Source organism: Triticum urartu, chromosome 2, assembly GCF_003073215.2.
Source record: "Triticum urartu cultivar G1812 chromosome 2, Tu2.1, whole genome shotgun sequence".
Taxonomy (NCBI): Eukaryota; Viridiplantae; Streptophyta; class Magnoliopsida; order Poales; family Poaceae; genus Triticum; species Triticum urartu.
Window position 1 is genome coordinate 51,849,735 of NC_053023.1, and position 26,263 is coordinate 51,875,997.

At 45.3% G+C, this 26,263-nt stretch overlaps 1 protein-coding gene across 1 annotated transcript; it reads left to right on the forward strand.

Moving 5' to 3' along the window:
- Window positions 1-16,744: 16,744 nt before the first annotated feature.
- LOC125535648 (transcription factor RF2b-like) lies at window positions 16,745-21,617 on the forward strand. Its single transcript, XM_048698719.1, has 4 exons — window positions 16,745-17,342; window positions 18,869-19,001; window positions 20,642-20,726; window positions 20,937-21,617. The coding sequence occupies exons 1-4, from the start codon at window positions 16,843-16,845 to the stop codon at window positions 21,323-21,325; spliced, it is 1,107 nt and encodes a 368-aa protein (XP_048554676.1). The 5' UTR covers window positions 16,745-16,842; the 3' UTR covers window positions 21,326-21,617.
- The last annotated feature ends 4,646 nt before the right edge of the window (window positions 21,618-26,263 follow it).

Consider the following 26,263-nt stretch of genomic DNA (forward strand, 5'->3'; position numbering starts at 1 on the left):
AATAAAAAAAGCGGTAGTTTTTTATAGCGATAGCCTGTAATGTGGTAGTTTTTTGCTATATACTTGCTGCCGCCCGCTTGCATCGTTGTTGCCCGCCCGTCTGCATCGCATCACAAGCCGCTGCTGCCGCACGCCTCGTTTGCCCAGCCGCCACGCATCGCCAGGTCGCTGCTGCCGCCACGTATCGCCCGCAGCCGCGCGCCTGCTACCCGCTAGCCGCCGCCGCTCTATTTTTTGGCCTCTCCGCCGCTGCTTTCCCTAGACGGCGCCTCCATGGCTGCCATTGCTCCGGTCTCCGCTGCGTCACCGTCGCCGGTCTTCGACGACTCCGCCGCTCAGCCGCTGGTGGGCTCCTACAGCGCCGTCGTCCCGTCTACGTCATACGGCGCCGCCGTCCCGTCTACGTCATACGGCGCCACTCCAGCCACCAGTCATCCGGGCGATGCCCCGTTTCCGTATGGAGTCCCGTCTGCAGGCTTCTATGGTGCCGCTCCGTATACGCATCACTAGGGTGTTGTCCCGTATCTTCATCAGCAATCAGGCTCGGGTGGCGTCCCGCCTCTGCCCTACGGCGCGGCCCGCTAGCCCGTCCCGACTTGTCGCATGGCTCGACTCCGTTGCCCTCACTGGCGTACGTCGCCGCCCCACCGCCGGCGCTCTTCGACCAGTCCGTCATCGCCCCGCCGTCGGCGCCGACCCTGTCCGTTGACCCCTTGCTGTTGCGCGGGGCGTTCGACGCGCCCGTGTACGGGGCTCCGCATCTGTCAGCGGGCCAGCAGGTTTTTCCGGCAGGCCATCCGGCTTCCCTGGCACCGCAGTCGCAGCCAGGGCTGCTTCTCATACCGTCTGGAGAGTACCCACCACCGCTGCCGAGCGGTGGCTACGGCCTCCCCATGGCGTCTCCGTCCCCCTCGCCGGCCCTGCAGCCGGCGCCCTGGGACCCGGTGCTCCTTCCTACACCGCATGCCGCTCCTACGCCGAACAACTTCACCGGAGGTGATGATTGGTACATGGACACCGGGGCTACGGCTCATATGTTTGCTCATCCTGATAATCTTGCCTCCTTCACTCCCGTCACCATCGACCGCCGCATCATTGTCGGCGACGGTTCCACTCTCCCTATCACACATGTCGGGCACACTTCTTTTCCTTCCAGTTCCATGCCTATTACTTTGTCTAACATACTGTGTCACCTCATCTTATTAAGAACCTTGTTTCCGTTCGTCGTTTAATTCGTGAAAATCCTGTTACTGTTGAATTTGACGATCTTGGGTTTTGTGTTAAGGACGCTCGAACCAGGATGGTACTTCACCAATGTGACAGCTTCGACGAGCTCTATCCGGTGCATTCGATGTCCACCTCCACCACCGCACCGGTTGCTCTCTCCACCGGCATCGATCTCTGGCACGCTCGTTTGGGTCATCCCAACCCCGTCACACTTCGTCATATTCTTAGGAGTTTCAGTTTCAGTTGTCATAAGATAGAGGATCACACCTGTCATGCCTGTCGTCTCGGCAAACATATTCGCCTCCCGTTTAATAATTCCACCACCATCGCTTCTTTTCCTTTTCAGTTGATTCATAGCGACGTGTGGACCTCTCCGGTTCCTAGTAATTCGGGCTATTTATACTATTTGGTTATACTTGATGATTATTCTCATTATGTGTGGACTTTTCCTTTGCGCAGAAAGTCAGATGCACTCTCCACTTTGACAGCTTTTTACTCCTATGTCAGCACGCAGTTTGGGCGTCCCATCCTTGCTCTTCAGACTGACAATGGAAAAGAGTTTGACAACCTTGCTTTCCGCACTTTTCTGTCGCATCACGGCACCGTTTTTCCACCAGCTTGGGTTCCGCTCTACCCGCTCGGACGCCTCGCTCTTCGTCTATCATCAGGGCTCTGACACGGCCTACTTGCTGCTCTATGTCCACTACATCATCCTGACGGCATGCACGGCTGGTCTCCTCAGTCAGATCATGGCTCGTCTTTGCGCTGAATTCGCCATGAAGGACTTGGGTCCTTTGCACTACTTCCTCGGTGTCGAGGTGGTGCGCCGTCCGGATGGCTTCTTCCTTCATCAGCGGAAGTACGCTCACGAGCTCCTGGAGCACGCTGGCATGCTTAACTGCAAGCCCGCCGCTACGCCTGTTGATACGAAGGCCAAGCTTTCTGCCATGGACGGTTCTCCTGCTTCGGATGTTGCTTTCTATCGGTCTATCGTTGGTGCTCTCCAGTACCTCACCCTGACTCGACCGGAGATCCAGTATGCCGTGCAGCAGGTGTGTCTTCATATGCATGCTTCTCGAGACGTTCACTGGGCTGCCGCCAAGCGGATTCTCCGCTATATATGTGGCACTATGGATCTTGGCGTCATGCTTCACGCCTCCGCCGACACCGCGCTCACCTCCTACTCTGATGCAGACTGGGCGGGCTGCCTTGACACTCGTCGCTCCACTTCGGGCTATTGTGTCTACCTTGGACCATCACTTATCTCGTGGTCGTCCAAGCGGCAGCCTACGGTCTCTCGTTTCAGTGCTGAGGCTGAGTATCGTGCGGTGGCCAACGCCGTCGCCAAGTGTTCGTGCCTTCGCCAGCTACTTCAGGAGCTCTCTTGTCCTGTTGACCGTGCCACGATGGTCTACTGCAACAACGTCTCAGCGGTCTACCTCTCCGCCAACCCGGTGCATCATCGACGGACCAATCATATTGAGTTGGATATTCATTTTGTTCGGGAACAGGCGGCCCTTGTCCATATTCGTGTTTTACACGTCCCTACTTCCCAGCAATTTGCGGATATCATGACCAAGGGCTTGCCTACGGCGTCATTTGAGGAGTTTCGGTCCAGTCTTTGCGTCAGTCACGGTGCCGCTTCGACTGCGGGGGGTGTTGAGTATATGTGTTATGTGCATATTGTGTATTGGGCCTGCCTCCTAGTTCCTTGTATAGTTGAGGTTCGTGGCCCACCTTTGTACATCATATATACGTGCCTATGCACAAGAGCAATATATCGTGCAATTCCCACAACATACACCATCAACTCACCACTCCCATATAAATTTGGTAGGAATCTAGCAAAAAAATCATTTGTATTTTTTCCATTTTTTGTTGATATGCTGTGCTTCCCTGGAATCTAGAAGTATTGTATCACTATAGAACCGTGTTGTTTCTTTTCTTTCTTTTTTTTGATAGAACCGTGTTGTTTCAAACATGCGATTTTTTTTTAATTTTCCATAAGAAAATTTTAAAAATGTCTTACCCACTTTTTTATATAAAGATCATTTACACACATCTACTACTATTTGGGTGAAGTTTAAAGTTGACTACAGAATAAGCCTCATAAGTGCGCCACGTGGTCGTTGTTTACAAGTGGCACAATGTCAAAATGTACTAAAGTGGTATGCCCACTTTTCGTAGTCTTCTATGGATCCGGCTTGCCTGCTCCCTTTCCATGCTCTTATCTGTGCTCCCCCTTCATTTTACGGTTGTCTTTTTTTCTTTTTCCTTTCTAATCTAATCATCTCCCCCCTGATTTTAAAGGGGTGGGGTCGGACTTTATTTTGCTTCAATCAAATCAAGCCACGTACGCAGAAGCACGGATGAGCACACGCGCGGGGAGCAGACAAGTCTCGTCCGTCTTCTATCACATCTAAGCCACCGTATGACCCACCGGATCTGGTAGACGAGCGCAGGTGCAAAGGCTGGCTACTAAATCTTGATTACCTGGAAGTTCATCGTACCTGGAAGTTCATCGTGCCCCCTTTGGTAATGGTCAAATAAGTCTCCCTGGCCAGGGTGTTAGGTGGCCTTTCGTGCGTAAATGTTCACCACCGGCATGCAGGGGCCAGACGACCAGTGATCTAGGAAAAAAATGTGTCATTACAACTCGGGAACTGCACTCAACTGCCGACGTTATTCCATTTCCCCCTAGAAAGGTAATCTTGGTAAAACTACTGTTGCGTCCACCGAAGCTGGGGTCAATAACCCATTTCTCCTTGAGAAGATGAGAACGCTTGCACACTATACCCCCCCTCTTCCAGCTCACCTCCCCAACCACACCCACATAGATCAAGACTATAATTTGTTCCATCAACAAAAAATTATTTGTCGATTTTTTCTCAACCCAAAGGGTCTCGAAGCCAAAATCGCCACCCCTCCGAGCCCACCGCCACCACCATCCGCAATGTATTCCTCTGCGCCCCATTTCAAAACTAACACCCCAAGCTCAAACCCCATGGCACGCCAGCTGCGGGGGCACCCTTGTCATCGGCGTCGGCACCACCGACCCTCCACCGGCCCATCCCACGCCATCCTTTGCGCGCGTGACGTCATCAGCAAGCTGCGCGCTCGTGGGCGCACCTCTCCGAGCTAGAGATCTTGGAGCTGAGCTCACTGAAGAGGGCGCAAATTAATCATATGTCTCACATTCCTTTAGATATTTTACGGATCGCCCTCGCAGAAGACGAGCTTCTCGGCGCTGGTATAACCAGACACTATGTCACATGAGGGGGTTGAAAATAAGGTTGCCTTTAGACAACAAGAACCCGACCATGACTGGCAGTGCATTTGCGTCTGGTCTGGTTCAGTGTTTCGGCTAACGCAACACACGGACATCTCCACAATCAGTGAGGCATTAGACCGTACTTTTTTCTGGTTGCCCCTAGAGAAGGGTCAGTGTTACGTTCGGTCCGGTCCAACGGGTAGATCACGTGGACGTCTCCACACTCGTTGAGGCATTCGACCATAAAATCTCGTTGGTAGACAATGTCGACGTGCTGATCTCGGGTGTGTAGGCGGAGGAGGTCCATGATGGTCCCTCCTTGTCCCTTTGACGATGTTCGATGTAGGCGAGCCCGTTGACCCAAAAGATAGTGGCGGTGGAGTACTCGATCCGAGTGGTGGCGCTTGGCACGAGCTGGTGCTTTGCATTGGACCGGCACTGACCACATGGTGTTTGAGGTAATGTTGCACTAAGGTTATTCTTATGAATGCAACGATTCGCAAGCAAGAGCTTCAAAAAAGTGACCACTTAATAGCACTCGAGAAGAAGTGTGATCAGACTACTCATTTCGGGAGAGTTGTGTGACTAATGGTGCGTTCATCTCCATTAATATTATTAACCTTATAAACATAACAAATGGTTTGTTCCTTTCTAAAATGAATATTTATGTCAATCAGTCTGTAGATTGGTGTTTTACGATCAATTAGCACATAACCAGTTTCTCGGGGCTTCAGGGACATTGCAGACAACTTCTATCAAAAGCATAGTTTCACGGTTGCTCTAACCAAACAACTTTCAGCTTTTTCACAATTCTTAACTCACAACTGATTTCCCACAGCTAAGATCTCACAACAACTTTTTTGGAATCCACATCTCAAACGAAGACCACCTTAGAAAATGGTATATGATACGTCTCCAACGTATCTATAATTTTTGATTGCTCCATGCTATATTATCTATTGTTTTGGACATTATTAGGCTTTATTATCCATTTTTATATTATTTTTAGGACTAACCTATTAACCGGAGGCCCAGCCCAGAATTGCTGTTTTTTTGCCTGTTTTAGGGTTTCAAAGAAAAGAAATATCAAACGAAGTCTAAACGGATGAAACCTTCGGAAATGTGATTTTCTCAACGAATAAGACCAGAGAGACTTGGACCCTACATCAAGAAAAGAAACAGGAGGCCACGAGGTAGGGGGCGCGCCTGCCTACCCCAGGCGCGCCCTCCACCCTCGTGGGCCCCCTGTTGCTCCACCGACGTACTCCTTCCTCCTATATATACCTACGTACCCCCAAACGATCAGATACGGAGCCAAAACCCTAATTTCACCGCTGCAACTTTCTGTATCCATGAGCTCTCATCTTGGGGCCTGTTCCAGAGCTCCGCCGGAGGGGGCATCGATCACGGAGGGCTTCTACATCATCATCATAGCCCTTCTGATGAAGTGTGAGTAGTTCACCTCAGACCTACGGGTCCATAGTTATTAGCTAGATGGCTTCTTCTCTCTTTTTGGATCTCAATACAATGTTCTCCCCCTCTCTTCTGGAGATCTATTCGATGTAATCTTCTTCTTGCGGTGTGTTTGTTGAGACCGATGAATTGTGGGTTTATGATCAAGTTTATCTATGAATAATATTTGAATCTTCTATGAATTTTTTTTATGTATAATTGGTTATCTTTACAAGTCTCTTCGAATTATCAGTTTGGTTTGGCCTACTAGATTGATCTTTCTTGCAATGGGAGAAGTGCTTAGCTTTGGGTTCAATCTTGCGGTGTCCTTTCCCGGTGACAATAGGGGCAGCAAGGCACGTATTGTATTGTTGCCATCGAGGATAACAAGATGGGGTTTTCATCCTATTGCATGAGTTTATCCCTCTACATCATGTCATCTTGCTTAAGGCGTTACTCTGTTTTCATTAACTTAATACTCTAGATGCATGTTGGATAGCGGTCGATGAGTGTAGTAATAATAGTAGATGCAGGCAGGAGTCGGTCTACTTGTCTCGGACGTGATGCCTATATACATGATCATACCTAGATATTCTCATAACTATGCTCAATTCTGTCAATTGCTCAACAGTACTTTGCTGCATCATCCCTTTCTCTTCGGGGAAAACCAACGCAGTGCTCAAGAGGTAGCAGTATACACACTTTTGATATAAAAACAATTTACACACGACTACAACTATCTTTTAGCGGCCTAAGTACGAGTTGCTCATGGTTGATTAGTCTTATGATGCTTATTCTGAGAAAAAGAAGTCCTGTCCTACGATGTAATGTGTACTTAGAAATACTCGAAGAGGTGAAAGCCTTGTTGATCTGCTGCTATTGATGTCCGCCCTTGCATGATCACCACATATAGTTGCACACACGCACTATATCCGTTCCTGTTTTAGTACTACTAGAATCCTCAAAGCATAGTGCATGGTACGACTTCAGAGCCAACATTCAGGTAGTGGCCTGTGTCTGTCTAGGCTAGCCTTTCCTTCCTACATGTGTGTGGGCTCACCGTGTTCCAGAGTAACCGTTCCACTACAAGCTTGCAATTGTAGGCACTAAAGCCCCCCCCCTTTAGTACCGGTTCAGCACGAACCGGTGCTAAAGGGCAACCACGTGGCACGAGCCAGCTCCGTGGGCGCGTAGGACATTAGTACCGGTTGGTAACACCAATCGGTACTAAATGTTTGGGTGTGTTTTGGTTTTATTTTTTATTTTTACTTTAATTTTGTGTTTTCAATTTAATTTAGTGATTGTTTTATATTATAATGAGTTGTTAAATCATTAGGTGATTAGTTTGACTGGATGCGTGGATCCTAGCTAAGTCATCAAGTATATGTCATATCCATATTATATATACTTGATCACCTATACTTAAGTGATCGAGGTAATATGGATATGGCATATACTTGATCACTTAGCTACAATCCATCCAGTTGAAACTAATATGCAATTTCTTTCATAAATGATATAATAACTCATCATCATCATATTAATTAATATAAAAACTCTTGCATCATATATATCATCACCAACGGTTTTCATAGCAAAGATATCATCGAGTTCAACATGGTAATGATATTATAAGCGTTCATAAAACCACAAAAGCAAATCACTCTTTGAGATTAAGTTCAGGACGAAGAACACGGACATGAGAGGACAAGTACTAAGAGCAGGAACTAGCTAATTAATCACTACTGCTGCTCTCTCTTAGGTAAAATAGCATAGAACATGTATAGCTTTGCTGATTCATCATATTGGAGCATGCAGATGAACATGTCTCCTAATCGTGGGTTGCGCTTCTGATTGCTGCCCCCTAGTGCTTCTCTGTGATCGTTCACAATTTTGCTCCAGTCTTTTACTATTAAGCATTCCTCGCTATTAGAAATCCTGAATGCACTAAAGTGCATTGTAGGATATCTTGGCCGTAAGCTAACAATATTCATGGTACCTTTAGTCTCGATCCAATCAGGCACAACATTCATCGGGAGTCCCTGTTGAAGAACATAGTAACATACTTAGCAATGAAGTTTAGCTTAAAAAATAATGTATGCAAAAGATGCACTGAGGAGAAGTAGTAGAAATCTTACCATCTTTCCTAAATATATGTGACCGTAGTTCAGTACGAACACTATTGGTCGCACGTTTTGAGTACTAACATTTCTAAGTGCAGGAAAGAAATTTGTCTTGACAGCATCAAGATCCTCAAGCCATGAAACATAATGACTTGTCTCCTTGCAGTTTAGTTCAGCCCCGGGACAGTGGACGGTCCTGTCTACCAAGCGCCGGACATGTTTGCTTGATTGGAAGTAAACTGTCAATATTAATTGAGATCTATTAATTATTCAACTGGTTCAAATAATCTCATATCGAAGACATAAATATGGTTGATAAACTCACATAATGGTAGAACTGGAGGCGTCTGCACATCGACCCAGATGTCTCTATTACCTTCAATATCATCTTCCGGACGAATATCAAATGTGATAACCATATCAGGTTCAAATGCATAAGCCTTGCATAGTGCTTGCCAAGTTTTGCATTCAAAATAGGTGTATGTGTCTGCATTGTATAATTTGACGTTGAAGGTATAACCATCCTCGGTCTTCAAGTAAACTCTTTTTACCTCCATAGTTTCATTAGGACTGAAACCTATCTTATTCAAGACAAAAATTCTTGCATGGCAAGGGATACGCTAGTAGAATAGTGAAAAATTAAAATTAAAAGTTGAAGCAAATGAAGCATAAGTCATGCTTAATTACGAAAAAAGACTTGTCGTTGTGACTTACTGTATCCACTTCGAAGTTCTCATCCAGCTTGATGCTGAAGCGTCTATCATCAACTAGAAAATTTCTGCCGCACATGCCACGCTGGTCTTCGCAGTATTCGCACATAATGAAATCGTGTTCGTCGTCAGACGACATTGCTATGTTCATAGGTGAAACATTAAACACTTATTAGTTCTATTAATTCAACTAATTCTGTTAATTCAACTAGTTCAACTAATTAATTGAACTAATTCAACTAAGCACTTACGAAGAATATACCTAATTAATTGAATTAATTCAACTAACTAGTTCAACTAATTAATTCAACTAAACTAGTTTTATTAATTTTCTTACTAAAAATAAGGTAGCTAGTTCTATATAATAAAATGTTAATTAGATAATGAAATCTCATATAACTAAATTAAATACATATCTAACATATAATTTATATCTAATTCATCTAACATTTGACATTAATATCTAACATATGTTCATATATAGGTGAAACATTAAACACTTACTAGTTCTATTAATTCAAAAATAAACTAGTTCTATTAATTCAACTAAGCATTTACTAAAAATAAACTAGTTCTATTAATTTCTTACTAAAATAAAGTAGGTACTTCTATATAGTAATATTTTGATTAGATCATCAAATCTCATATACCTAATTTTTCTTACTAAAAATAAACTTGTTCTATTAATTTTCATACTAAAAATAAACTAGTTATATTAATTCAACTAGTTCAAATCTCATATATATACCTAATTAATATCTAGCTATACTAATTCAACTAGTTTAACTTGTTCTAATTCATGTAAAATATATTTGACATTAATATTTAACATCTTTTCCATATAATTCATCTAACATTAACATTCTAACATTATTATCTACGTAATTTATCTAACATTAATCTAAACAACAGAAAATAGAAAATAAGTAAAAACGATGTGTGTGTGTGTATGCGTGTGCGTGTGGTGTGGTGTGTGTGTGTGTGTGTACGAGCGGGGGGTGGCGGCGTACGGGCGGCGGCGGGCGATGACAGGGACGGGCGATGACAGGGACGGGCGGTGACGACGACGGGTGGCGGGGGCGACGGCGGTGACGGCGACGACGGGTGGCATGGGCAACGGCGGTGACGGCGACGACGGGCGGCGGGGGCGGAGAGGGCGGCGCGCGATGGGCGACGGGCGCGGCGAAGAAGTTGGATCGAGAAGAAGTACTGGTGGTCGATGAAACTGATTTTTTTATAAGTGCCATATATATAGGAGGGGTCTTTAGTACCGGTTGGAGCCACCAACCGGTACTAAAGGCCAATTTTCGCCAGGGCAAGGGGCGGGAAACGACCCCTTTAGTACCGGTTCGTGCCACGAACCGGTACTAAAGACCCCCCCTTTAGTACCGGTTGGAGCCACCAACCGGTACTAATGGTTGTGCGCTGCCACCGGCGATGCACAATGTTTAGTCCCACCTCGCCGAGCGAAGGGCAGCCACACTGGTTTATAAACCCAACCGCGGCTGCTCCTTCGAACTTCTCTATATAGCAGGCTTCGGGGCCTAACTAGGGCACGCTGCCCTGTGAGTCTGCTGGCTCTTCTGGGCCTGCATTTGCACACCCTAGGTCTGGCAGGCCCACTGGGCAGCGCGCCAACAAATTTTTTATATAGTTTTTTCTTTTCTGCATTATTTATTTTCTTCTATTTATTTTTGAGTAATTTTTATATAGTTTTTTCTATTTTGCATTATTTATTTTCTTCTATTTATTTTTGAGTAATTTTTTTGTATAGTTTTTTTCTTTTCTGCATTATTTCTTTTTCTATTTCCAGTTTGTACACGAAGTGCGTCCAGTTTTTACCGTGACCCTCTCTACTCTTTCGCACATGCTATGCGGGTGAAATGATGATACCATGCCAAGTTTCAACATTTTCATAATTCATTTTATAGTGATTTTCAATTTCACGGTCATTTAACTCTCTAAACAATTAGGTAAATGACCGAAAAACAACAAATGATGTCAGAACATGTTGGAAATTGATGACGTCGCTTTGAATGCTGCATACTGAACACAAAAGAAGTCCAGAGTTCAAATAAGTTTAAAAAACATTGAAGTGCCCGTGTAACAGATGAGTTCTTGTCCGAAACCCTTATACTCCGAAAGAGTTTGTCCAGTTTGTACACGAAGTGCGTCCAATTTTTGCCGTGACCCTCTCTACTCTTTCGCACATGCTATGCGGGTGAAATGATAATACCATGCCAAGTTTCAACATTTTCAGAATTCATTTTGTAGTGATTTTCAATTTCACGGTCATTTAGCTCTCCAAACAATTAGGTAAATGACCAAAAAACAACAAATGATGTCAGAACATGTTGAAATTGATGACGTCGCTTTGAATGCTGCATACTGAACACAAAAGAAGTCCAGAGTTCAAATAAGTTTAAAAAACATTGAAGTGCCCGTGTAACAGATGAGTTCTCGTCCGAAACCCTTATACTCCGAAAAAGTTTGTCCAGTTTGTACACGAAGTGCGTCCAGTTTTTGCCGTGACCCTCTCTACTCTTTCGCACATGCTATGCAGGTGAAATGATGATACCATGCCAAGTTTCAACATTTTCAAAATTTATTTTGTAGTGATTTTCAATTTCACGGTCATTTAGCTCTCCAAACAATTAGGTAAATGACCGAAAAACAACAAATGATGTCAGAACATGTTGGAAATTGATGACGTCGCTTTGAATGCTGCATACTGAACACAAAAGAAGTCCGGAGTTCAAATAAGTTATTAAAAATAAAAAAGAGGTGCAATGCTGGTTAATTTGCTTCAAGCCTTTCGGAATAGTGTAGACTGCACTGCACATAGCTCAGTGCAATCTATGCTATTTCGAAAGGCTTGAAGCTAATCAACATGCGGGTGAGCATTGCGCCTCTTCGTCATTGTCTGTGCACTCACGGCTTATAAACCGCTCATACTGCCTCTCTCTTGGCGAGGTGGGACTAAAAATCAGCTTACTAAGAAACTCTAGTACCGGTTCATGGCATGAACCGGTACTAAAGGTCTTCGTGGGGGCCCCAGCCTGACCATAGCCTGACACAGCCTCATTAGTACCAGTTCGTGGCATGAACCGGTACTAAAGGTTGCCCACGAACCGGTACTAATGATGCCCGCCCGCCTAGCCGTTGGAACCGGCACTAATGGTCACATTAGTGCCAGCTCAAATTCAAACCGGCACTAATGTGCTTCACATTTGACCCTTTTCTACTAGTGTATGTAACAAGATTCCACAATCTTGCATTCATATGTGATACATTGACCTTTGAATATCATTAACATGTGTTGCATTCACCTTCTAATAATATTATAAGAGAACTTCAGGATATCTGTATTTAGCATGAACCGGGGATTACCATTATTGGTGTTTCCTTGAATAGACTGTACACACTACACATCCACACTAGATATCACGTCAGCTCTATGATCATGCAAATCAATATGACAATGAATATGTATGTCATGAAAAAGAAACGGTGGAAGTTGCATGGCAATATATCTCGGAATGGCTATAGAAATGTCATAGTAGGTAGGTATGGTGGCTGTATTGAGGAAGATATAAGGAGGTTTATGTGTGAAAGAGCGTATCATGTCACGGTGTTTGGATGCACTGGTGAAGTTTGCACCAATGCTCGAGGTGAGAAAGGGCATTGCACGGTATAGAAGAGGCTAGCAAATTGCGAAAATATAGGAGTGCGTATAATCCATGAACTCACATTAGTCATAAAGAACTCAAATACTTATTGTGAAAGCCTATTAGCCCTCGAAGCAAAGTACTACTCGCAATGCCCCTAGGGAGGAGGTCTGTAGGAGTTGACCATTGTACGCCCCCGATTATAGCAGCACAAAGGATTCCAATCAGACCTAAGAATACTTGGACTTCCCCATCATGCCATAACAAACACTTAGATGAGCAATAAATAACAAGATTTAATACCTATATTTCTACTAACCAATGATCATGAACCTATACCCTTTCATATTACGACATCAATATTGTTAAATCATACATTTCATATTTAGTGATCTACATGAAAGTTTTTATTATATCCACCTTCAATACCTTATCATATCAGGACTAATTTCATAACATGTACCTATTTCCATTACTATATTTTAGACTCTCAAAAAAGATTTAAGTGAAGCATAAGAGTGCAACTATTTATTTAAAATATAACCACCGTCATGCTCTAAAAGATATAAGTGAAGCACTAGAGAAATTTCCTACCTCAAAAGATATAAGTGAAGCACATGAGTATTCTAACAAATCACGAATAAATGTGTGTCCCTCTCAAAAGGTGTGTGCAAAATGATGATTATGGCAAACTAAAAAGCAAACAAAGCAAAATCTAATATGGCACAAGACGCTTGAAGCAAAACTCATATCATGTGATGAATAAAAATATAGCTTCAAATAGTATACCGATGAATTGTAGACAAAAGAGAGGATGCCAGCTGGGGCATCCCAAGCTTAGATGCTTGGGTCTTCCTTGAATATTACCTGGGGGTGCCTTGGGCATCCACAAGCTTAGGGTCTTGCCGCTCCTTATTCCTTCATCTATCGTGATCTCATCCAAAACTTGAAAACTTCAGCACACAAAACTCAACAAAAACCTAAGTATAAAGAACCAAATCACGAGTTTATATTGAAAAGCCAAAACAAGCAAAAACATGAACTGGCACCAGGTAGTGGGTTAATAGGTTAGTCCCAAAAATGATATAAAATAGCATATAAAGCATCCAAGATTGATAATATAATAAATACATTGGAGATGTATCATCCTAAGTATAAAGAACCAAATCACGGACTGGCCAGACACAGAGGCAATCGCCGCTTTTAAGAACAACATCCATGGCAAAAAGCTCGCTTGAGAGCTCGGGCAAGAGAGACCCCGAACAATGGCGGCCTTCACCCAGTTAATGACTAGATTCTGGGGGGGGGGGGTAACTGGATTACCCGCAACAATCGACTTCGGCCCATCACTCGCCCTATCACACCCAACACAAGTAACGCCGACGATGAGGCAGTAAATGTCGCAGCTGCAAATCAACGCAAAAGCAATAAACGAAAGCCTACTCAAATGGACAGAGAGGGTCCCTCCATGTTGGATCGGATATTGGATAGGCCATGCGCCATCCATGGTACCCCTAACAAGCCGACTACTCATTCTAATAGAAATTGCTAGGTGATCAAGCAGGCCGGCACGATAGTTGCCGAGCATCCGGACGGAGACTAAGGCCGTAATAACAATAGTGGTCACTCCAGAGCAAGCATCATTGGCCAAAAAGGTTTCCTTCCGAGGTGAAGGATGTCAACATGCTATATCCTACTCACACTCAAAGGGGGCAAGTGCGGGTCACCCGCGGCCGCGTACCCAATATGCCTCATCAGAGCAAAATGTCAGATTTTCCGATCACACGCGAACTATAAAATGCCCAGAACAACCTCGTTACGCGGAGCAGGCCACATTAATACTTGATGCCATTGTGGACGGTTTCCACTTAAACCGTTTGTTGATGGACTGCTGAAGCAGTTTTAACCTACTCTATGCAGACACCGTTAGAGAAATGCATATCAACCCTACAAGGATAAGACCAAGTAAAGTGGTGATAAAAGGCTTCAAGCCAGGGGTTTGGAACCGAAGGATCGGAAACAACACACTCGAGGCGGTATTTGGCATTCCTGAAAACTTTTGTAGGGAAGGCTTAATCTTGGAGATAACGCCCTTTCACAGCCATTACCAAACATTCCTCGGGCAGCCTGCTTTTGGTTGTTTCCACGCCCCCCCCCCCCGCAATATGGTAATCTAAAACTTCAGATGGATGGACCTAATGGTATAATCACATTACATGGAAACAAGTCATTTTCACCTTTAAAGGAACAACAATCCATGACCTTAGTGACCGAGGTACAGGAAGCCGAGGAACAAGTAACCAAAGACGCGACAGGTAACAGGGCCATGTCAGGCAACCCTAGGAGCGCAATGCGCCCTGTCAACTCGGAGAACACCTCGGCGCACACCAGCGGCACCCCTCAATAGGGGTATGCGCTCCGTTGTCCCCACAGCATGACCTAGTACTATGTTCCTCGGATGCACAACTTCGTGTTGAAAATACCATGGGGGATCACGGAGCACGTGCAAGACTAGAGAACGGGAGTGGTTCAGATCAACCGACGACTCATTCATAAATACATTGCCTTAGAAAATAACCCGGTTCAACCGGGGGCTGGACAAGCAGTCTCTAGCTGCCTTGGGATACATCTCACTAAAGAACGTCCTTTTGAGACAGTTGCCGACCACATGCTTTCGAGCAAAAACGGCACAATTGATCGAATAAAGATGAATCCCTCTTCTGGCTTAGACGGAATAATAGGGAGGGGCATACATAAAGAGGCATAAAAAAGAACGGTGATAAACGCCGACTTTGTTGTCTGGACCTCGCCCCTACCTTCTCATTGCTCATTTGTTATGTTTATTGTGGCTGAATCTCTTTCACTCGGATTATATGGTTCGATCATCATTATGCATAAAAATGGGAGGGGGGGGGGGGGAGGGAGGGATTCGAGCCTCTCTTTTTTCCTCTTTCTTTCAGTCTGGGCATAGCTACTAACATATTACAATCTTTTTTCTATATTAACAGAAATTAAAAAGGAGGTCCTACTTCGAATTCGACCCCTCATATATATCCGAGGTTTCTTAGGATGCTCTTGGACGCCAAGTCATCTGTATTTTTGCATTATATGCATTGATTTCGAGTTGTGTCTTTGGTCAAATGGGCCCTAGCGACACATGCGGAGCCCCCCTCCACGTCCCAGGATGCCAAAGTCCCTGCTCCATGTCGGATCCATGCGGGCTTTGCTTGGCGAAGGCCATGTGACAACTCAGAGGGAATGGAAACACAGGGGAGGGAGGCCTAGCACACGGGCTAGGATGGGTCGCCTCCTGAATCGCCCTGGGAGGTCAACGCTGGGGCTCGGGAAAAAGGTCTTCACTTCTCTTATGTTGCAATTTTGATGTTGAATTTGACCACCTCGACTAGGTTGCAAACATAATTTTCATTAGCTAGTTAATATTATTTCCGTAGGTCCACTAATCCCATCGCCTAATAACAAATTGTTATCAGAGCAATCTTTGAATTCTAATCTCTTCTCATTCTTTTAACCAAACTCGGTCTCCAAATCAGACGTGACATAGTGTCATTGTTCAAGAATTCACCCGATTAATCAGTTAACAGGCCAATTAATCTTTTTTAGACAATAATAGGCCAGTTACTCGCTACTCACAGAGTGGCCGAATCGAATAACACATATTCGTTGCTTTAACTCGCCAGGCCGATAATTGGCCAGTTACATCGATTAATCTGTTGTCAGGCCAATTAATCCCTGGTGGTCCATGAATGGATGGGCAAACAAAGCCCACATTTTTGGCCCGTAACCACTTCCAGCCCCACCCCGCTCCTTAATAGCTAGGATTAATAATTTTATCTCCTCTCTATGCTTTATATATGTGTATAACAACATGTTTGGGTATATAACATAGCTGGGAGCATGAGAGTATGGTATAATACATAAAAAAAACTACTCCATCTGTTCCGAATTACTTGTCGCAGGTATGGATGTATCTAAATGTATTTTAGTTCTAGATACATCTATTTCTACGACGAGTAATTTAAAACGAAGGGAGTAAATATATATTGGCAAGTTCCTATTTAAACTACCGATTAATGATCGATCAATTAATCCAGTTAACATGCTGATTCATCGATTAATCGCTACTCCTACAATGACCGAGCAGCTACCGGTCAAGGATCTTGAACATTGCATAGTGCATCGGATAATTTGGTTTGTCACTCGTTTGACTTTGTGCCACCCTTGGCATCGTGCCTTTGCACCCACTACGAGTGTGAGCGTGTGACGACTTTTCATAGCGGTGCACCGAGTGTAGGCCACGCTTCCGCCGACCCACACGCGGGGCAGAGTGTCCGGAGACAGGAACACGCGCGCCTGCGCTGCCAGCCACGGCAATGGCGATGCCGCCGAAGCCCGGCGAGCCGCCCAAGCCCTCGCCGGGGCGCAGCCCCAGCCTCAACCCCAACCCCTGCCCGCTCCCGCCCATTCCCGGCGGCCCGCAGCCTGGCCAGCCCCCCGCGGCGGCGGCGCCGCCGCGGTCCCACCACCGCCGCGCCAGATCTGAGGTGCCCTTCCGCTTCCCGGACGCCGACGGCGGGGGCTTCGACGAGATCGGCTCCGAGGACGACCTCTTCTCCACGTTCATGGACATGGACAAGATCGCCGGCTCCGGCCGCGACCGCGCCGCGGAGACGTCCTCCTCGCCGCCGCGCCCCACCAAGCACCGCCACAGCGCGTCCTTCGACGGGTTCGCCATGGGCTGCGGCGGGCCCGGGAGGCAGGACGGCGGGGGCGGGGGCGGAGGGGTGTTCGCCGACGTGCTGGAGGCTAAGAAGGCCATGTCCTCCGAGCAGCTGTCTGAGCTCGCCTCCGTCGACCCCAAGCGTGCCAAGAGGTGACCCGTCGCATCCTGAGGCTCCCTTGGATTTTGAGTTGGTGGTTGGTCGGTAGGATGCTAGGGTTAGTAAACAATTGAGGGAGCGCCGGGAAGGACTAGCAAGAATTGTGGTCTAGGTAGGCGTGACTAGGAGTGATTCTGCAAGCAAAGATATGTGCCAGAAAAAGGGCACGTCCTAGTAGATTATTACGCAATCAAATCACGGCATATCTTTGGTGTTAGTGGTCTTGAATCCGGATAGTGACAGGCAGATCCTAGGATAGGACTTGCTGGCCAGCTTAATTTGGTATCACAAGGCTTCCTTCTGACGTTTCTTGCTTACGCGGGTTTCCTTTTGGAATACAAGCACCCATAGAAGTGGTTCAAATGCTAATTTTATTGTTCTCTAAGTTGCTGTCATTGTTCGAAAAGCGGCTCGTGGCATTTAGTTCCTAAATAAGCGAAGGGCATGGGACGAAAGGGGCGGGAGATGGCAACGAATGCCGCATGCCGCCTTCTTATGGTATTTTCTCTCCATTGGCTATGGCTTATTTGTTATCATTTTCTATGGGTCGCCAACCTATTCAATGAAGCTTGTGTGGCATATCTTTGAATTTATAGTTCTTCTGTTTCAGATTAACCATTTCCTATTTTCGCTTACAAGTTATACATTAGTTAGTTTTCTCTCTCAATTTTTTTACCGTGATCTATCTATGCAATACCTGGTTACATTGTTTCCATGTCTCCTTGTAAACATTCTATTTTTAAAACAAGTTTCTGTTATATAGGGTGATATTTGATGTAATGGTGTTATATAATTATTTAATGTGTTTTATTTCGTATGTTATTATCTTAGCCCAAAATAGTTATTTAATAAGCTCTTAAATACGCATGTGGAGTGAAAGAGTTGGGAGATGGCGATTTGTTGCATGTTGCTTAGGTCTGCACTGTTTTACGGTGTCGCCCCATTTTCAAGGCCTTTTTTATTTCATCCGCTAATGACCTGCAAGATGTTCAATGAAGTTACTGTGGTTAACTTTTTAATTTGTTCTTTATTTTGGAATAACTAGGTGAAATCTAAATATATTCCTGTTTCGTGTACGTTAAACAGCATTGCATGTGATTGTTTTCAAGCAAATGTTTGTACTGCAATCAAGTTATATAAATACCTATATTTCTCGTGTAGGTTTCATTCACACAGCTTTCTAGTATCACGCAATCCTTATTGCAATAGATAATACTGGTTATGAACTACTCCCTCCGTCCCATAATATAAGAGCGTTTTAGACACTACACTAGTGTCTAAAACGCTCTTATAGTCTTTTCTTTTGCTTAGCCAATCAAATTTGTCCCAGCTGTGAAAAGCGGATGTATCAGAACTTCACATAGGATACGATTCCATATCAAAGAGAATTTGTTTTTCTTTTAAAGCTATACTGTATTTACAATCAGTCTGCTCATGTGAACGTTTTTAGCCAGCATACTGCGTTATCTGGCTGCATTGAATGATGGCCAATTTTATTCCTGTGCTTTCTTTGTTTCAGAATTCTAGCGAACAGACAATCTGCAGCTCGGTCAAAGGAAAGAAAGGCTAGATATATAACAGAATTAGAGCGGAAGGTTCATACTCTTCAGACCGAGGCTACTACTCTTTCGGCACAACTGACGCTATTTCAGGTAAACTTTCATCCATCTGTTTGCCTCATGGATTGCAGTATTACCATTACTATGTTCGTTAATGTGTTCTCAGCAGGGCCATCTACAGAAATTTGGGCCTCAGTGCGACATGCAATGGTTCCTATGTTTTTTTGGTATAATTAAACTAATGCAACTAAGTGTACTCTCATTTAATTATATAACTTAATTATGCATTATTTCGTATAATATTTTAAATTAGAAATTATTTTACAGGTAGTGTGCGGTGTGCCACATTAATCCTATAGTCAACTACATACCTAACTGAGTAGTACTACTGTACTAGTAGGGATTGCATTCAATAGAACCAGGAAGAGAAATATTATATAAAAAGAAAAAACCTAATCTAGTGCTTTTGTTATCTATTTTAATTACGGGCTTATGGCTTACCTTGGCGCAGTGGTAAAGCTGCTGCCTTGTGACCATGAGGTCACGGGTTCAAGTCCTGGAAACAGCCTCTTACAGAAATGTAGGGAAAGGCTGCGTACAATAGACCCAAAGTGGTCGGACCCTTCCCCGGACCCCGCGCAAGCGGGAGCTACATGCACCGGGCTGCCCCCTTTGCTTATGGCTTACCTTGGAATGTATCCTGGGGTGACTGTATGGCTGCTGTAGTTGTGAATCTGGTGGGCGATGGCCGGGCACATGGTGGACTCGTGGTGGGCGACTGCAATCTATTGCCGTCTCACTGAAGCAGGCAAGGCGGTGCCTCACTATTCTCGCTCGTGAAGTTGTAGAGGAACGCACGCTCGACTAGTCGGCTGTAGCGAGTAGGCCCAGTAGCGCCCGCCTTATTTTCCTATTTGGTCTTTTACCAACAGACCCGAAAGAGGAGTGGGGCACCATACTGGGCCGACTGGGGGCCTGCTGGCTGGGTATCGTACATGTCAGTGCCTCACTATAACATGTGTCCGCATCTGACGCGTCCTGCTACAGTTTTCTCTCGTATCGGACAAGCTAGGCAAGAAAAAAAAGCCAGCCAGCCAGCACAGGAACTGGATGTTTTTTCATAGTCTTTTCCTCTGGTTCGGGCTATATGATTTTGGGGGCCTGTGCGATCACACAGGTCGCACACCCTCGTCGTCGGGCCTGGTTCTCAGTGTACAAAAGAAAACACATTAATCGTTAACTCATGACACCATGCATAGTAATTCTGCCTTTTAAACCATACTGAGAAGCCAGGTGCATCCAATACATGGAAGTCGGTGTCAACCAAACTGCATATGCTCTAGACTTAGTGAATCACCAGTCGCCATGATATTTTATTTGAACTGATGCACATGCCATCGAAGCTATAGCACATATAAATTCTCTTGTTTTTTGTTGACTAATAAAGCATATGAAATGTTAGTGCCAAACCACCTGAAGTGATTTTTGTATGTGGTTATATTAACAATATGGAGGGCTGATGGGTGATACCCTGCACCATGAGGCAATAAGATGCTCTAACTCTGTTTACCAGAAATCCAGAACTGTTTAGTTCTGGTGTCCGTGATGTTTATGTTGTAGTATTAAGTTCTGACCAGGACTGGGTTTTACATTTTAGCATGTTCTTTTGTATAGAAAATGTTGTTTGCATAAATTTGCTGGATATCCTTTAAGGAATAATATCTTGGTGGCAGAGAGATACAACAGGCCTTTCCGCTGAAAATACAGAGCTCAAGATTAGGTTGCAGGCCATGGAACAGCAAGCTCAACTGCGTGATGGTGAGATTTTTATTACCTGAACTAGTATAATCATGTCAACTCTTGATTATCATTGTTTCGGACAATTTTGTACAGGAAGGTGCCTCATTGTTGCTCTGTAGATTGGCATAGAATAAATAACTTCGTACCCAAACAGATAACTTGTGTTGTCTAATAGAGATAATATTCAAAAAAATAAAAATTCTTAACAGAAGTAACATATTTTTGCAGCTCTGAATAATACACTCAAGCAGGAACTGGAGAGGCTTAAGATCGCTACAGGTGAGATGACAAAGCCTGATGAAGCATATAATACGGGAATGCATCATGTTCCATACAACCCGTCTTTCTTCCAGCTTTCCGAGCAACACACACCTCAGCACCATTCAAGTGTTCATCAGCTGCCATCCCAATTCCAACCACCTCATCCCAATGTCCCAAGCCACCAGATGCTATCCCACCCAAACACGTTCCCAGATATGATGCAGCAAGACTCTCTTGGGCGGTTCCAGGGGCTGGACATTGGCAAAGGTTCAGTGGCTGTGAAGTTGGAGGCAGATGCTGCTGCGAAGTCAGAGGGTAGCTCCATATCTGCAGGTGAAAGTAATAGCACCTTCTAATTATGGACCTACCTGCAAACAAGCACTCCTGTCATTTAGATTTATATGTTCATAGTCTTACATCCTCAAACTGCTTTCGTCGCCCTGCTAGGCATATTTTTTTTATCCAATTCTTTCTATTTATCTGGTGTTGTTTGATTGTAGGGACCTAGGTAGTTTGTTTGGGTTCATTTCCCATGTGTTGTGTGTTGTTTCAAAGTTAGGGCGACTGGGTGATCGGCCTATCTTCTTTGTTTACCATGTAGACAATTAATCATGAGTTTTCCATTTGGAATTTACATTTTTCTGTTGATATGCTTTGCATCCTGGGAATCTACAAGCATCAAATTGTTGTAAAACTGTGGTGTTTCAGACATCCGATCTTCTTAGAAAATGGTATGCATACTTTTGATATAAAGACGATTTACACTTGTCTACAACTATCTTTTACCAACACAAGTACGGGTTGCTCATGGTTGATTAGTCCTACGGCGTGCATTCGCAGAAAAAGAAGTCCTATCCTATGACGTTATGTGTACTTAGAAACACTTGAAAAGGTGGAAGCCTTTCTGATCTGCTGCTGTCGCATGTGTCTATATCCAGTTGTGTTGTAGTACTACCCGAGGCATCCTGAAGGTATAGTGCATGGTACGGCTTCAGGGCCAACATTCAGGTAGGACGTGTTTGGTTGTTTGGGTGAGCCGAGCCCGGCTGAGAGGAGGAAAATGAGCTAGGCTGAGTAGAGGCAGGTTGAGCGAATACAGGGTAAAAAAACGAAGTTTGCGTGCTGTTTGGTTGCCTGTATGAGGGGTTCTGTCACCGGAAACCAATTTCGACCCGGTGTTTGGTTGTCTGGCTCGCATGATGATTAGAAGTTAACAACTACATTTAAACTAGAGCATCTCGGCCAACACCACGACCTCCTTGGTGAGGGACACGACCACCTCTCGCACGCGTCGGAGGATCTCCAGCTTCACCGCTCACTTCTTCTGCAGCACCACCGCGCTCGCCGTCATCGGCTTCTCATCCGCAGCCGTAATGCCCCAAGCGCTAGCTAGCAGCCTAGCAAGCACATCGCCGCTGGTGGCTAGCTGGCTAGCAAGCACACCGCGGTTGCTGGCTGGCTAGCTAGCAAGCACACAGTAGTAGCTTACCCACGACTGTCGCAGCCACGCGCTTGCCCGCCGTCGTGCCTCGTAGCAGCTTGCCCCACGCCGGCGCCACCGTGCCTTGCTGTAGCGCCCGCGCACTTGCCCGTCGCAGCAGATCGCCCCACGAGGAGGGGGAGGGGATCCATGGCTCGTCGTCCGATTGCGAGGTAGCCGACAGCGCAACCGGGCTGGCGAGCGGAGGATGCGAAGGAGGGGTGGACGCCGGCGCCACCGGGGTGGTGAGCGGAGGAGGCGAAGCGAGGGTGTGCCTTTGGCTGGATTGGGAGACCAGGAAGATAAGGTGCTTGAAGGGGAGGGAGAGATTTAGAGGTGATTATGTGTAAACACGTACAACCAGAGCCACCCATGTTTTTACAACACAGTACAAACGCAATCACTCATACATACGCATATATATTCATCCATATAAACGCACACCCTACCCCTATAAGCACCTTCGAGAGACTGAGCTCGCATATCATCTTGAGATTTATGAAGTCACCGTAGGAGCCTCCTCATCGACAGGAACGTCTCCTCCCACTGAAAGCGTAACACCGAAAATCCTAAAATAAATCCAGAATAATGCGAGCACTAGGACTTCAACCCTGGTGGGTTGGGGATACCACTGTCCCTCTAACCATCCAACCACATGTTGGTTCGTGCCGGAGCCACCCATGTGCATTGCAGAGCATCGCTCCGCTTCGGCCGTTTCTAGTGAGTCAGGCTCAGGGGTGCTCTAAGAACCGTGCCGTGCAGGTTCAATAATGTTTGTGGGCAACCAAGCAGCTCGACACCGAAAAGATCCTGCATAAGCTGGGTCTGGTTGAACTTTTGTGGGCAACCAAACGCGCCTGTTGTGGTCTGTGTCTGTCTTGGCTGGCTTGTCCGTCCTGCATGCGTATGGGCTCACCGTGTTCCACGATGACTTCTCCACCGCGTGCTTGCAATCTCCCTGCATGCTGCGGCTATAGTGCCTGTCTAAGTGGTTTTATATGGAACAATATTCCACATTCTTGCATTCATATGTGGTGCATTTACCTTTGAATATCATTCAAAGCTGTACACACCACATGATTTGGAGCGCATCTACCTAGTTACTAATGCCTTTGCTTCCTTGCACTTGTCAACAACTGTTCCTGGTTCTTTTTATGTGTTGTAAGTGTGTATGTTGGTATTGTTATACCTTATTGAATTGCTGATATTATTATATATGCTTGTCCTTTTGGGAGGATAAACATACTCGGTTAGATATGTGTATATAGGGCTTTAAACACCATGGCTAGGTTACATACTCAGTTTGTGTCATCTAGTTTATCTCACCACCTTAGAAGAAAGATATCTCAATCCATCTCCTCTGGCAACCTTCTCTTCAAATCAGACATGATATACTACAAAAGATGTTTTTGTCACCTGCTTGACTTCATACCATCCTCGTCACCATTCCTTTTTTATTGTGACTACTTTTCTTAGCCTTGCACCGAGTGTTAGGATGCATTGTAGATCAGCAGAGTATTCCTCTAGAAGCCTACCCTGACCCACACGTGGTCAGAGTCTCGGAGACAAGAACACGCGCCTGCGCTGCCACCGCAATGCCGATGCCATCGAAGCCCTCGCCGGGGGCAGTCCCAACCCGAAGCGCAACCCCAACCCAGGCCCGCTCCCACCCATCCCCGGCCCCAGCGAGTCCAGCCCCTGCGGCGGTGCTACCGAGGTCTCACCATTGCCACACCAAATCTAAGGTGGACTTTCACTTCCCGGACGCCGACGGCGGGGGCCTCGATGTGATCGGCTCTGATGATGACCTCTTCTCCACGTTCATGGTCATGGAGAAGATCAGCCCGCGCCGCAGAGACACCCCCCTTAATACAGAAATACCATATGTTTGCAGCTCCAAATGATGCACTCAAACAGGAAGCCAAGAGGCTTAATATCGCTACAGGTGAGATGACAAACCCAAGCAATACGGGAATGCATCTTGTCCCATACAACCCGTGTTTCTTCCAGCTATCTGAGCAACTCACACGTCAGCACTATTCAAGTGTTCATCAGCTGCCATCTCAGTTCCAACCACTTCATCCCAATGTCCCTAGCTACCAGATGCTATCCACCCCAATGCGTTCCCAGATATGGTGCAGCAAGACATCCGCTTGTGCTGTTCCAAGTGCTGGACATTGGCAAAGGATCAACAGTTGTGAAGTTGGAGGCAGAGGCTGCCATGAAGTCAGAGGGTAGCTCCATATCTGCATGTGAAAATAATAGTACCTTCTAATGGACCTACCAACAAACAAGTATTTCCATTTCGATTTATTTGTTCATAGTCGTACTGCTTCCATCGCCCCTTCTAGGCATAACTTTTATCCAATTCTTTCTATCTATGTGGCATTGTTTGGTTGTAGAGACCTAGATAGTTTTGTTGTGTGTTGTTTCGAAGTTAGGTTGGACTGGGTGATTGACCCGTGTTCTTTCTGGTTACTTTGTACAGTATCGTGGTCGTGGGTTTTCCATCTGGAATTTTGTACATTTTTCTGTTGATATGCTTTGCATCCTGGGAGAAGTATCAGATTGTTGTAGAATTGTTGGCGCGTTTCACGGGTGCTACGTGGCCTTGGGCTAGCGAGCGGAGTCTGTGTTCTCTATCAGCAGCTGGGAAGCTGTAAGCTATAGGCCTGCGGTCGAGGCAATGGGGAAATTGAGCGCGGAGAGGGGGGAGGAGCACCGGACATTAAGGGAAGGAAGCCATTGTTGGGGCTCCCCATGCTAGCCAGGTGTTTTGGGCCAGTTGCGTCTGCTCCGCGTGTGACATGTGAGGGGGAAGAGTTGACGTGCGGCACCACATGACGGGGTCAGTTTCCACCCCACACTTCATACCTTACTCATGGTCTACGGATGGCCAGGTGCTGCCAGCAGGATTCAACTCAGTTTCTTCTAGCATTACACTATTTTGTCAGCATGAAAATCAAATAGCGAAAGATGTTTTATATCTCAAGAAGAATAAAGATGCAACTTTAGGTGTAACCGTGTATGTGTGATCTCTCTCCCGCTCGAGCTTCAGGTCGACAGAGGTCATGGCCTGTTGTTTCAAAATCTTAACATCTTAGAAAATGGTGTACACACTTTTGATATAAAAATGGTTTACACACATCACATCCTTTTGGGAGCAAGTATTACTCGGTTGGCAAAATAACTTATCTTGTTGAACTGGAGAGTGATTTTCCCGCGACATAAGGCCAACTTATCTAACATAACATCCCAACACAAAAAAGGAGCGAGCACAAAGAAAAGTGACAACAAAAAATATCACAACGCAAATCAAGGGTGAAATAACTTACCTAGCAGACCAACTAGATAAGTTATATTGTACAACTTGACAACAAATCAAGAATGAAGGGCACATAAATAAATCATTTTTTATTTAATCCATGGAAACATAGGTGACAAGTAGACCTAGCAAGATTGACCAAGTTCCAGTGAATCCGGTTTCTTCTAGCATTACACTATTTTGTCAACATGCGAATCAAATGGCGGAATGCTCTCTCTCTCTCTCTCTAGAAGAATAAAAATGCAACTTTAGGTGTAACCGTGTATGTGTGATCTCTCTCCCGCTTGAGCTTCAGGATGACAAAGGTTATGGCCTGTTGTTTCAACATCTGAACTTCTTAGAAAATGGTGTACACACTTTTGATATAAAAATGGTTTACACACATCACATCCTTTTGGGAGCAAGTATTACTCGGTTGGCAAACAAAATAACTTATCCTATTGAACTGGAGAGTGATTTTCTTGCGACATAAGGCCAACTTATCTAACA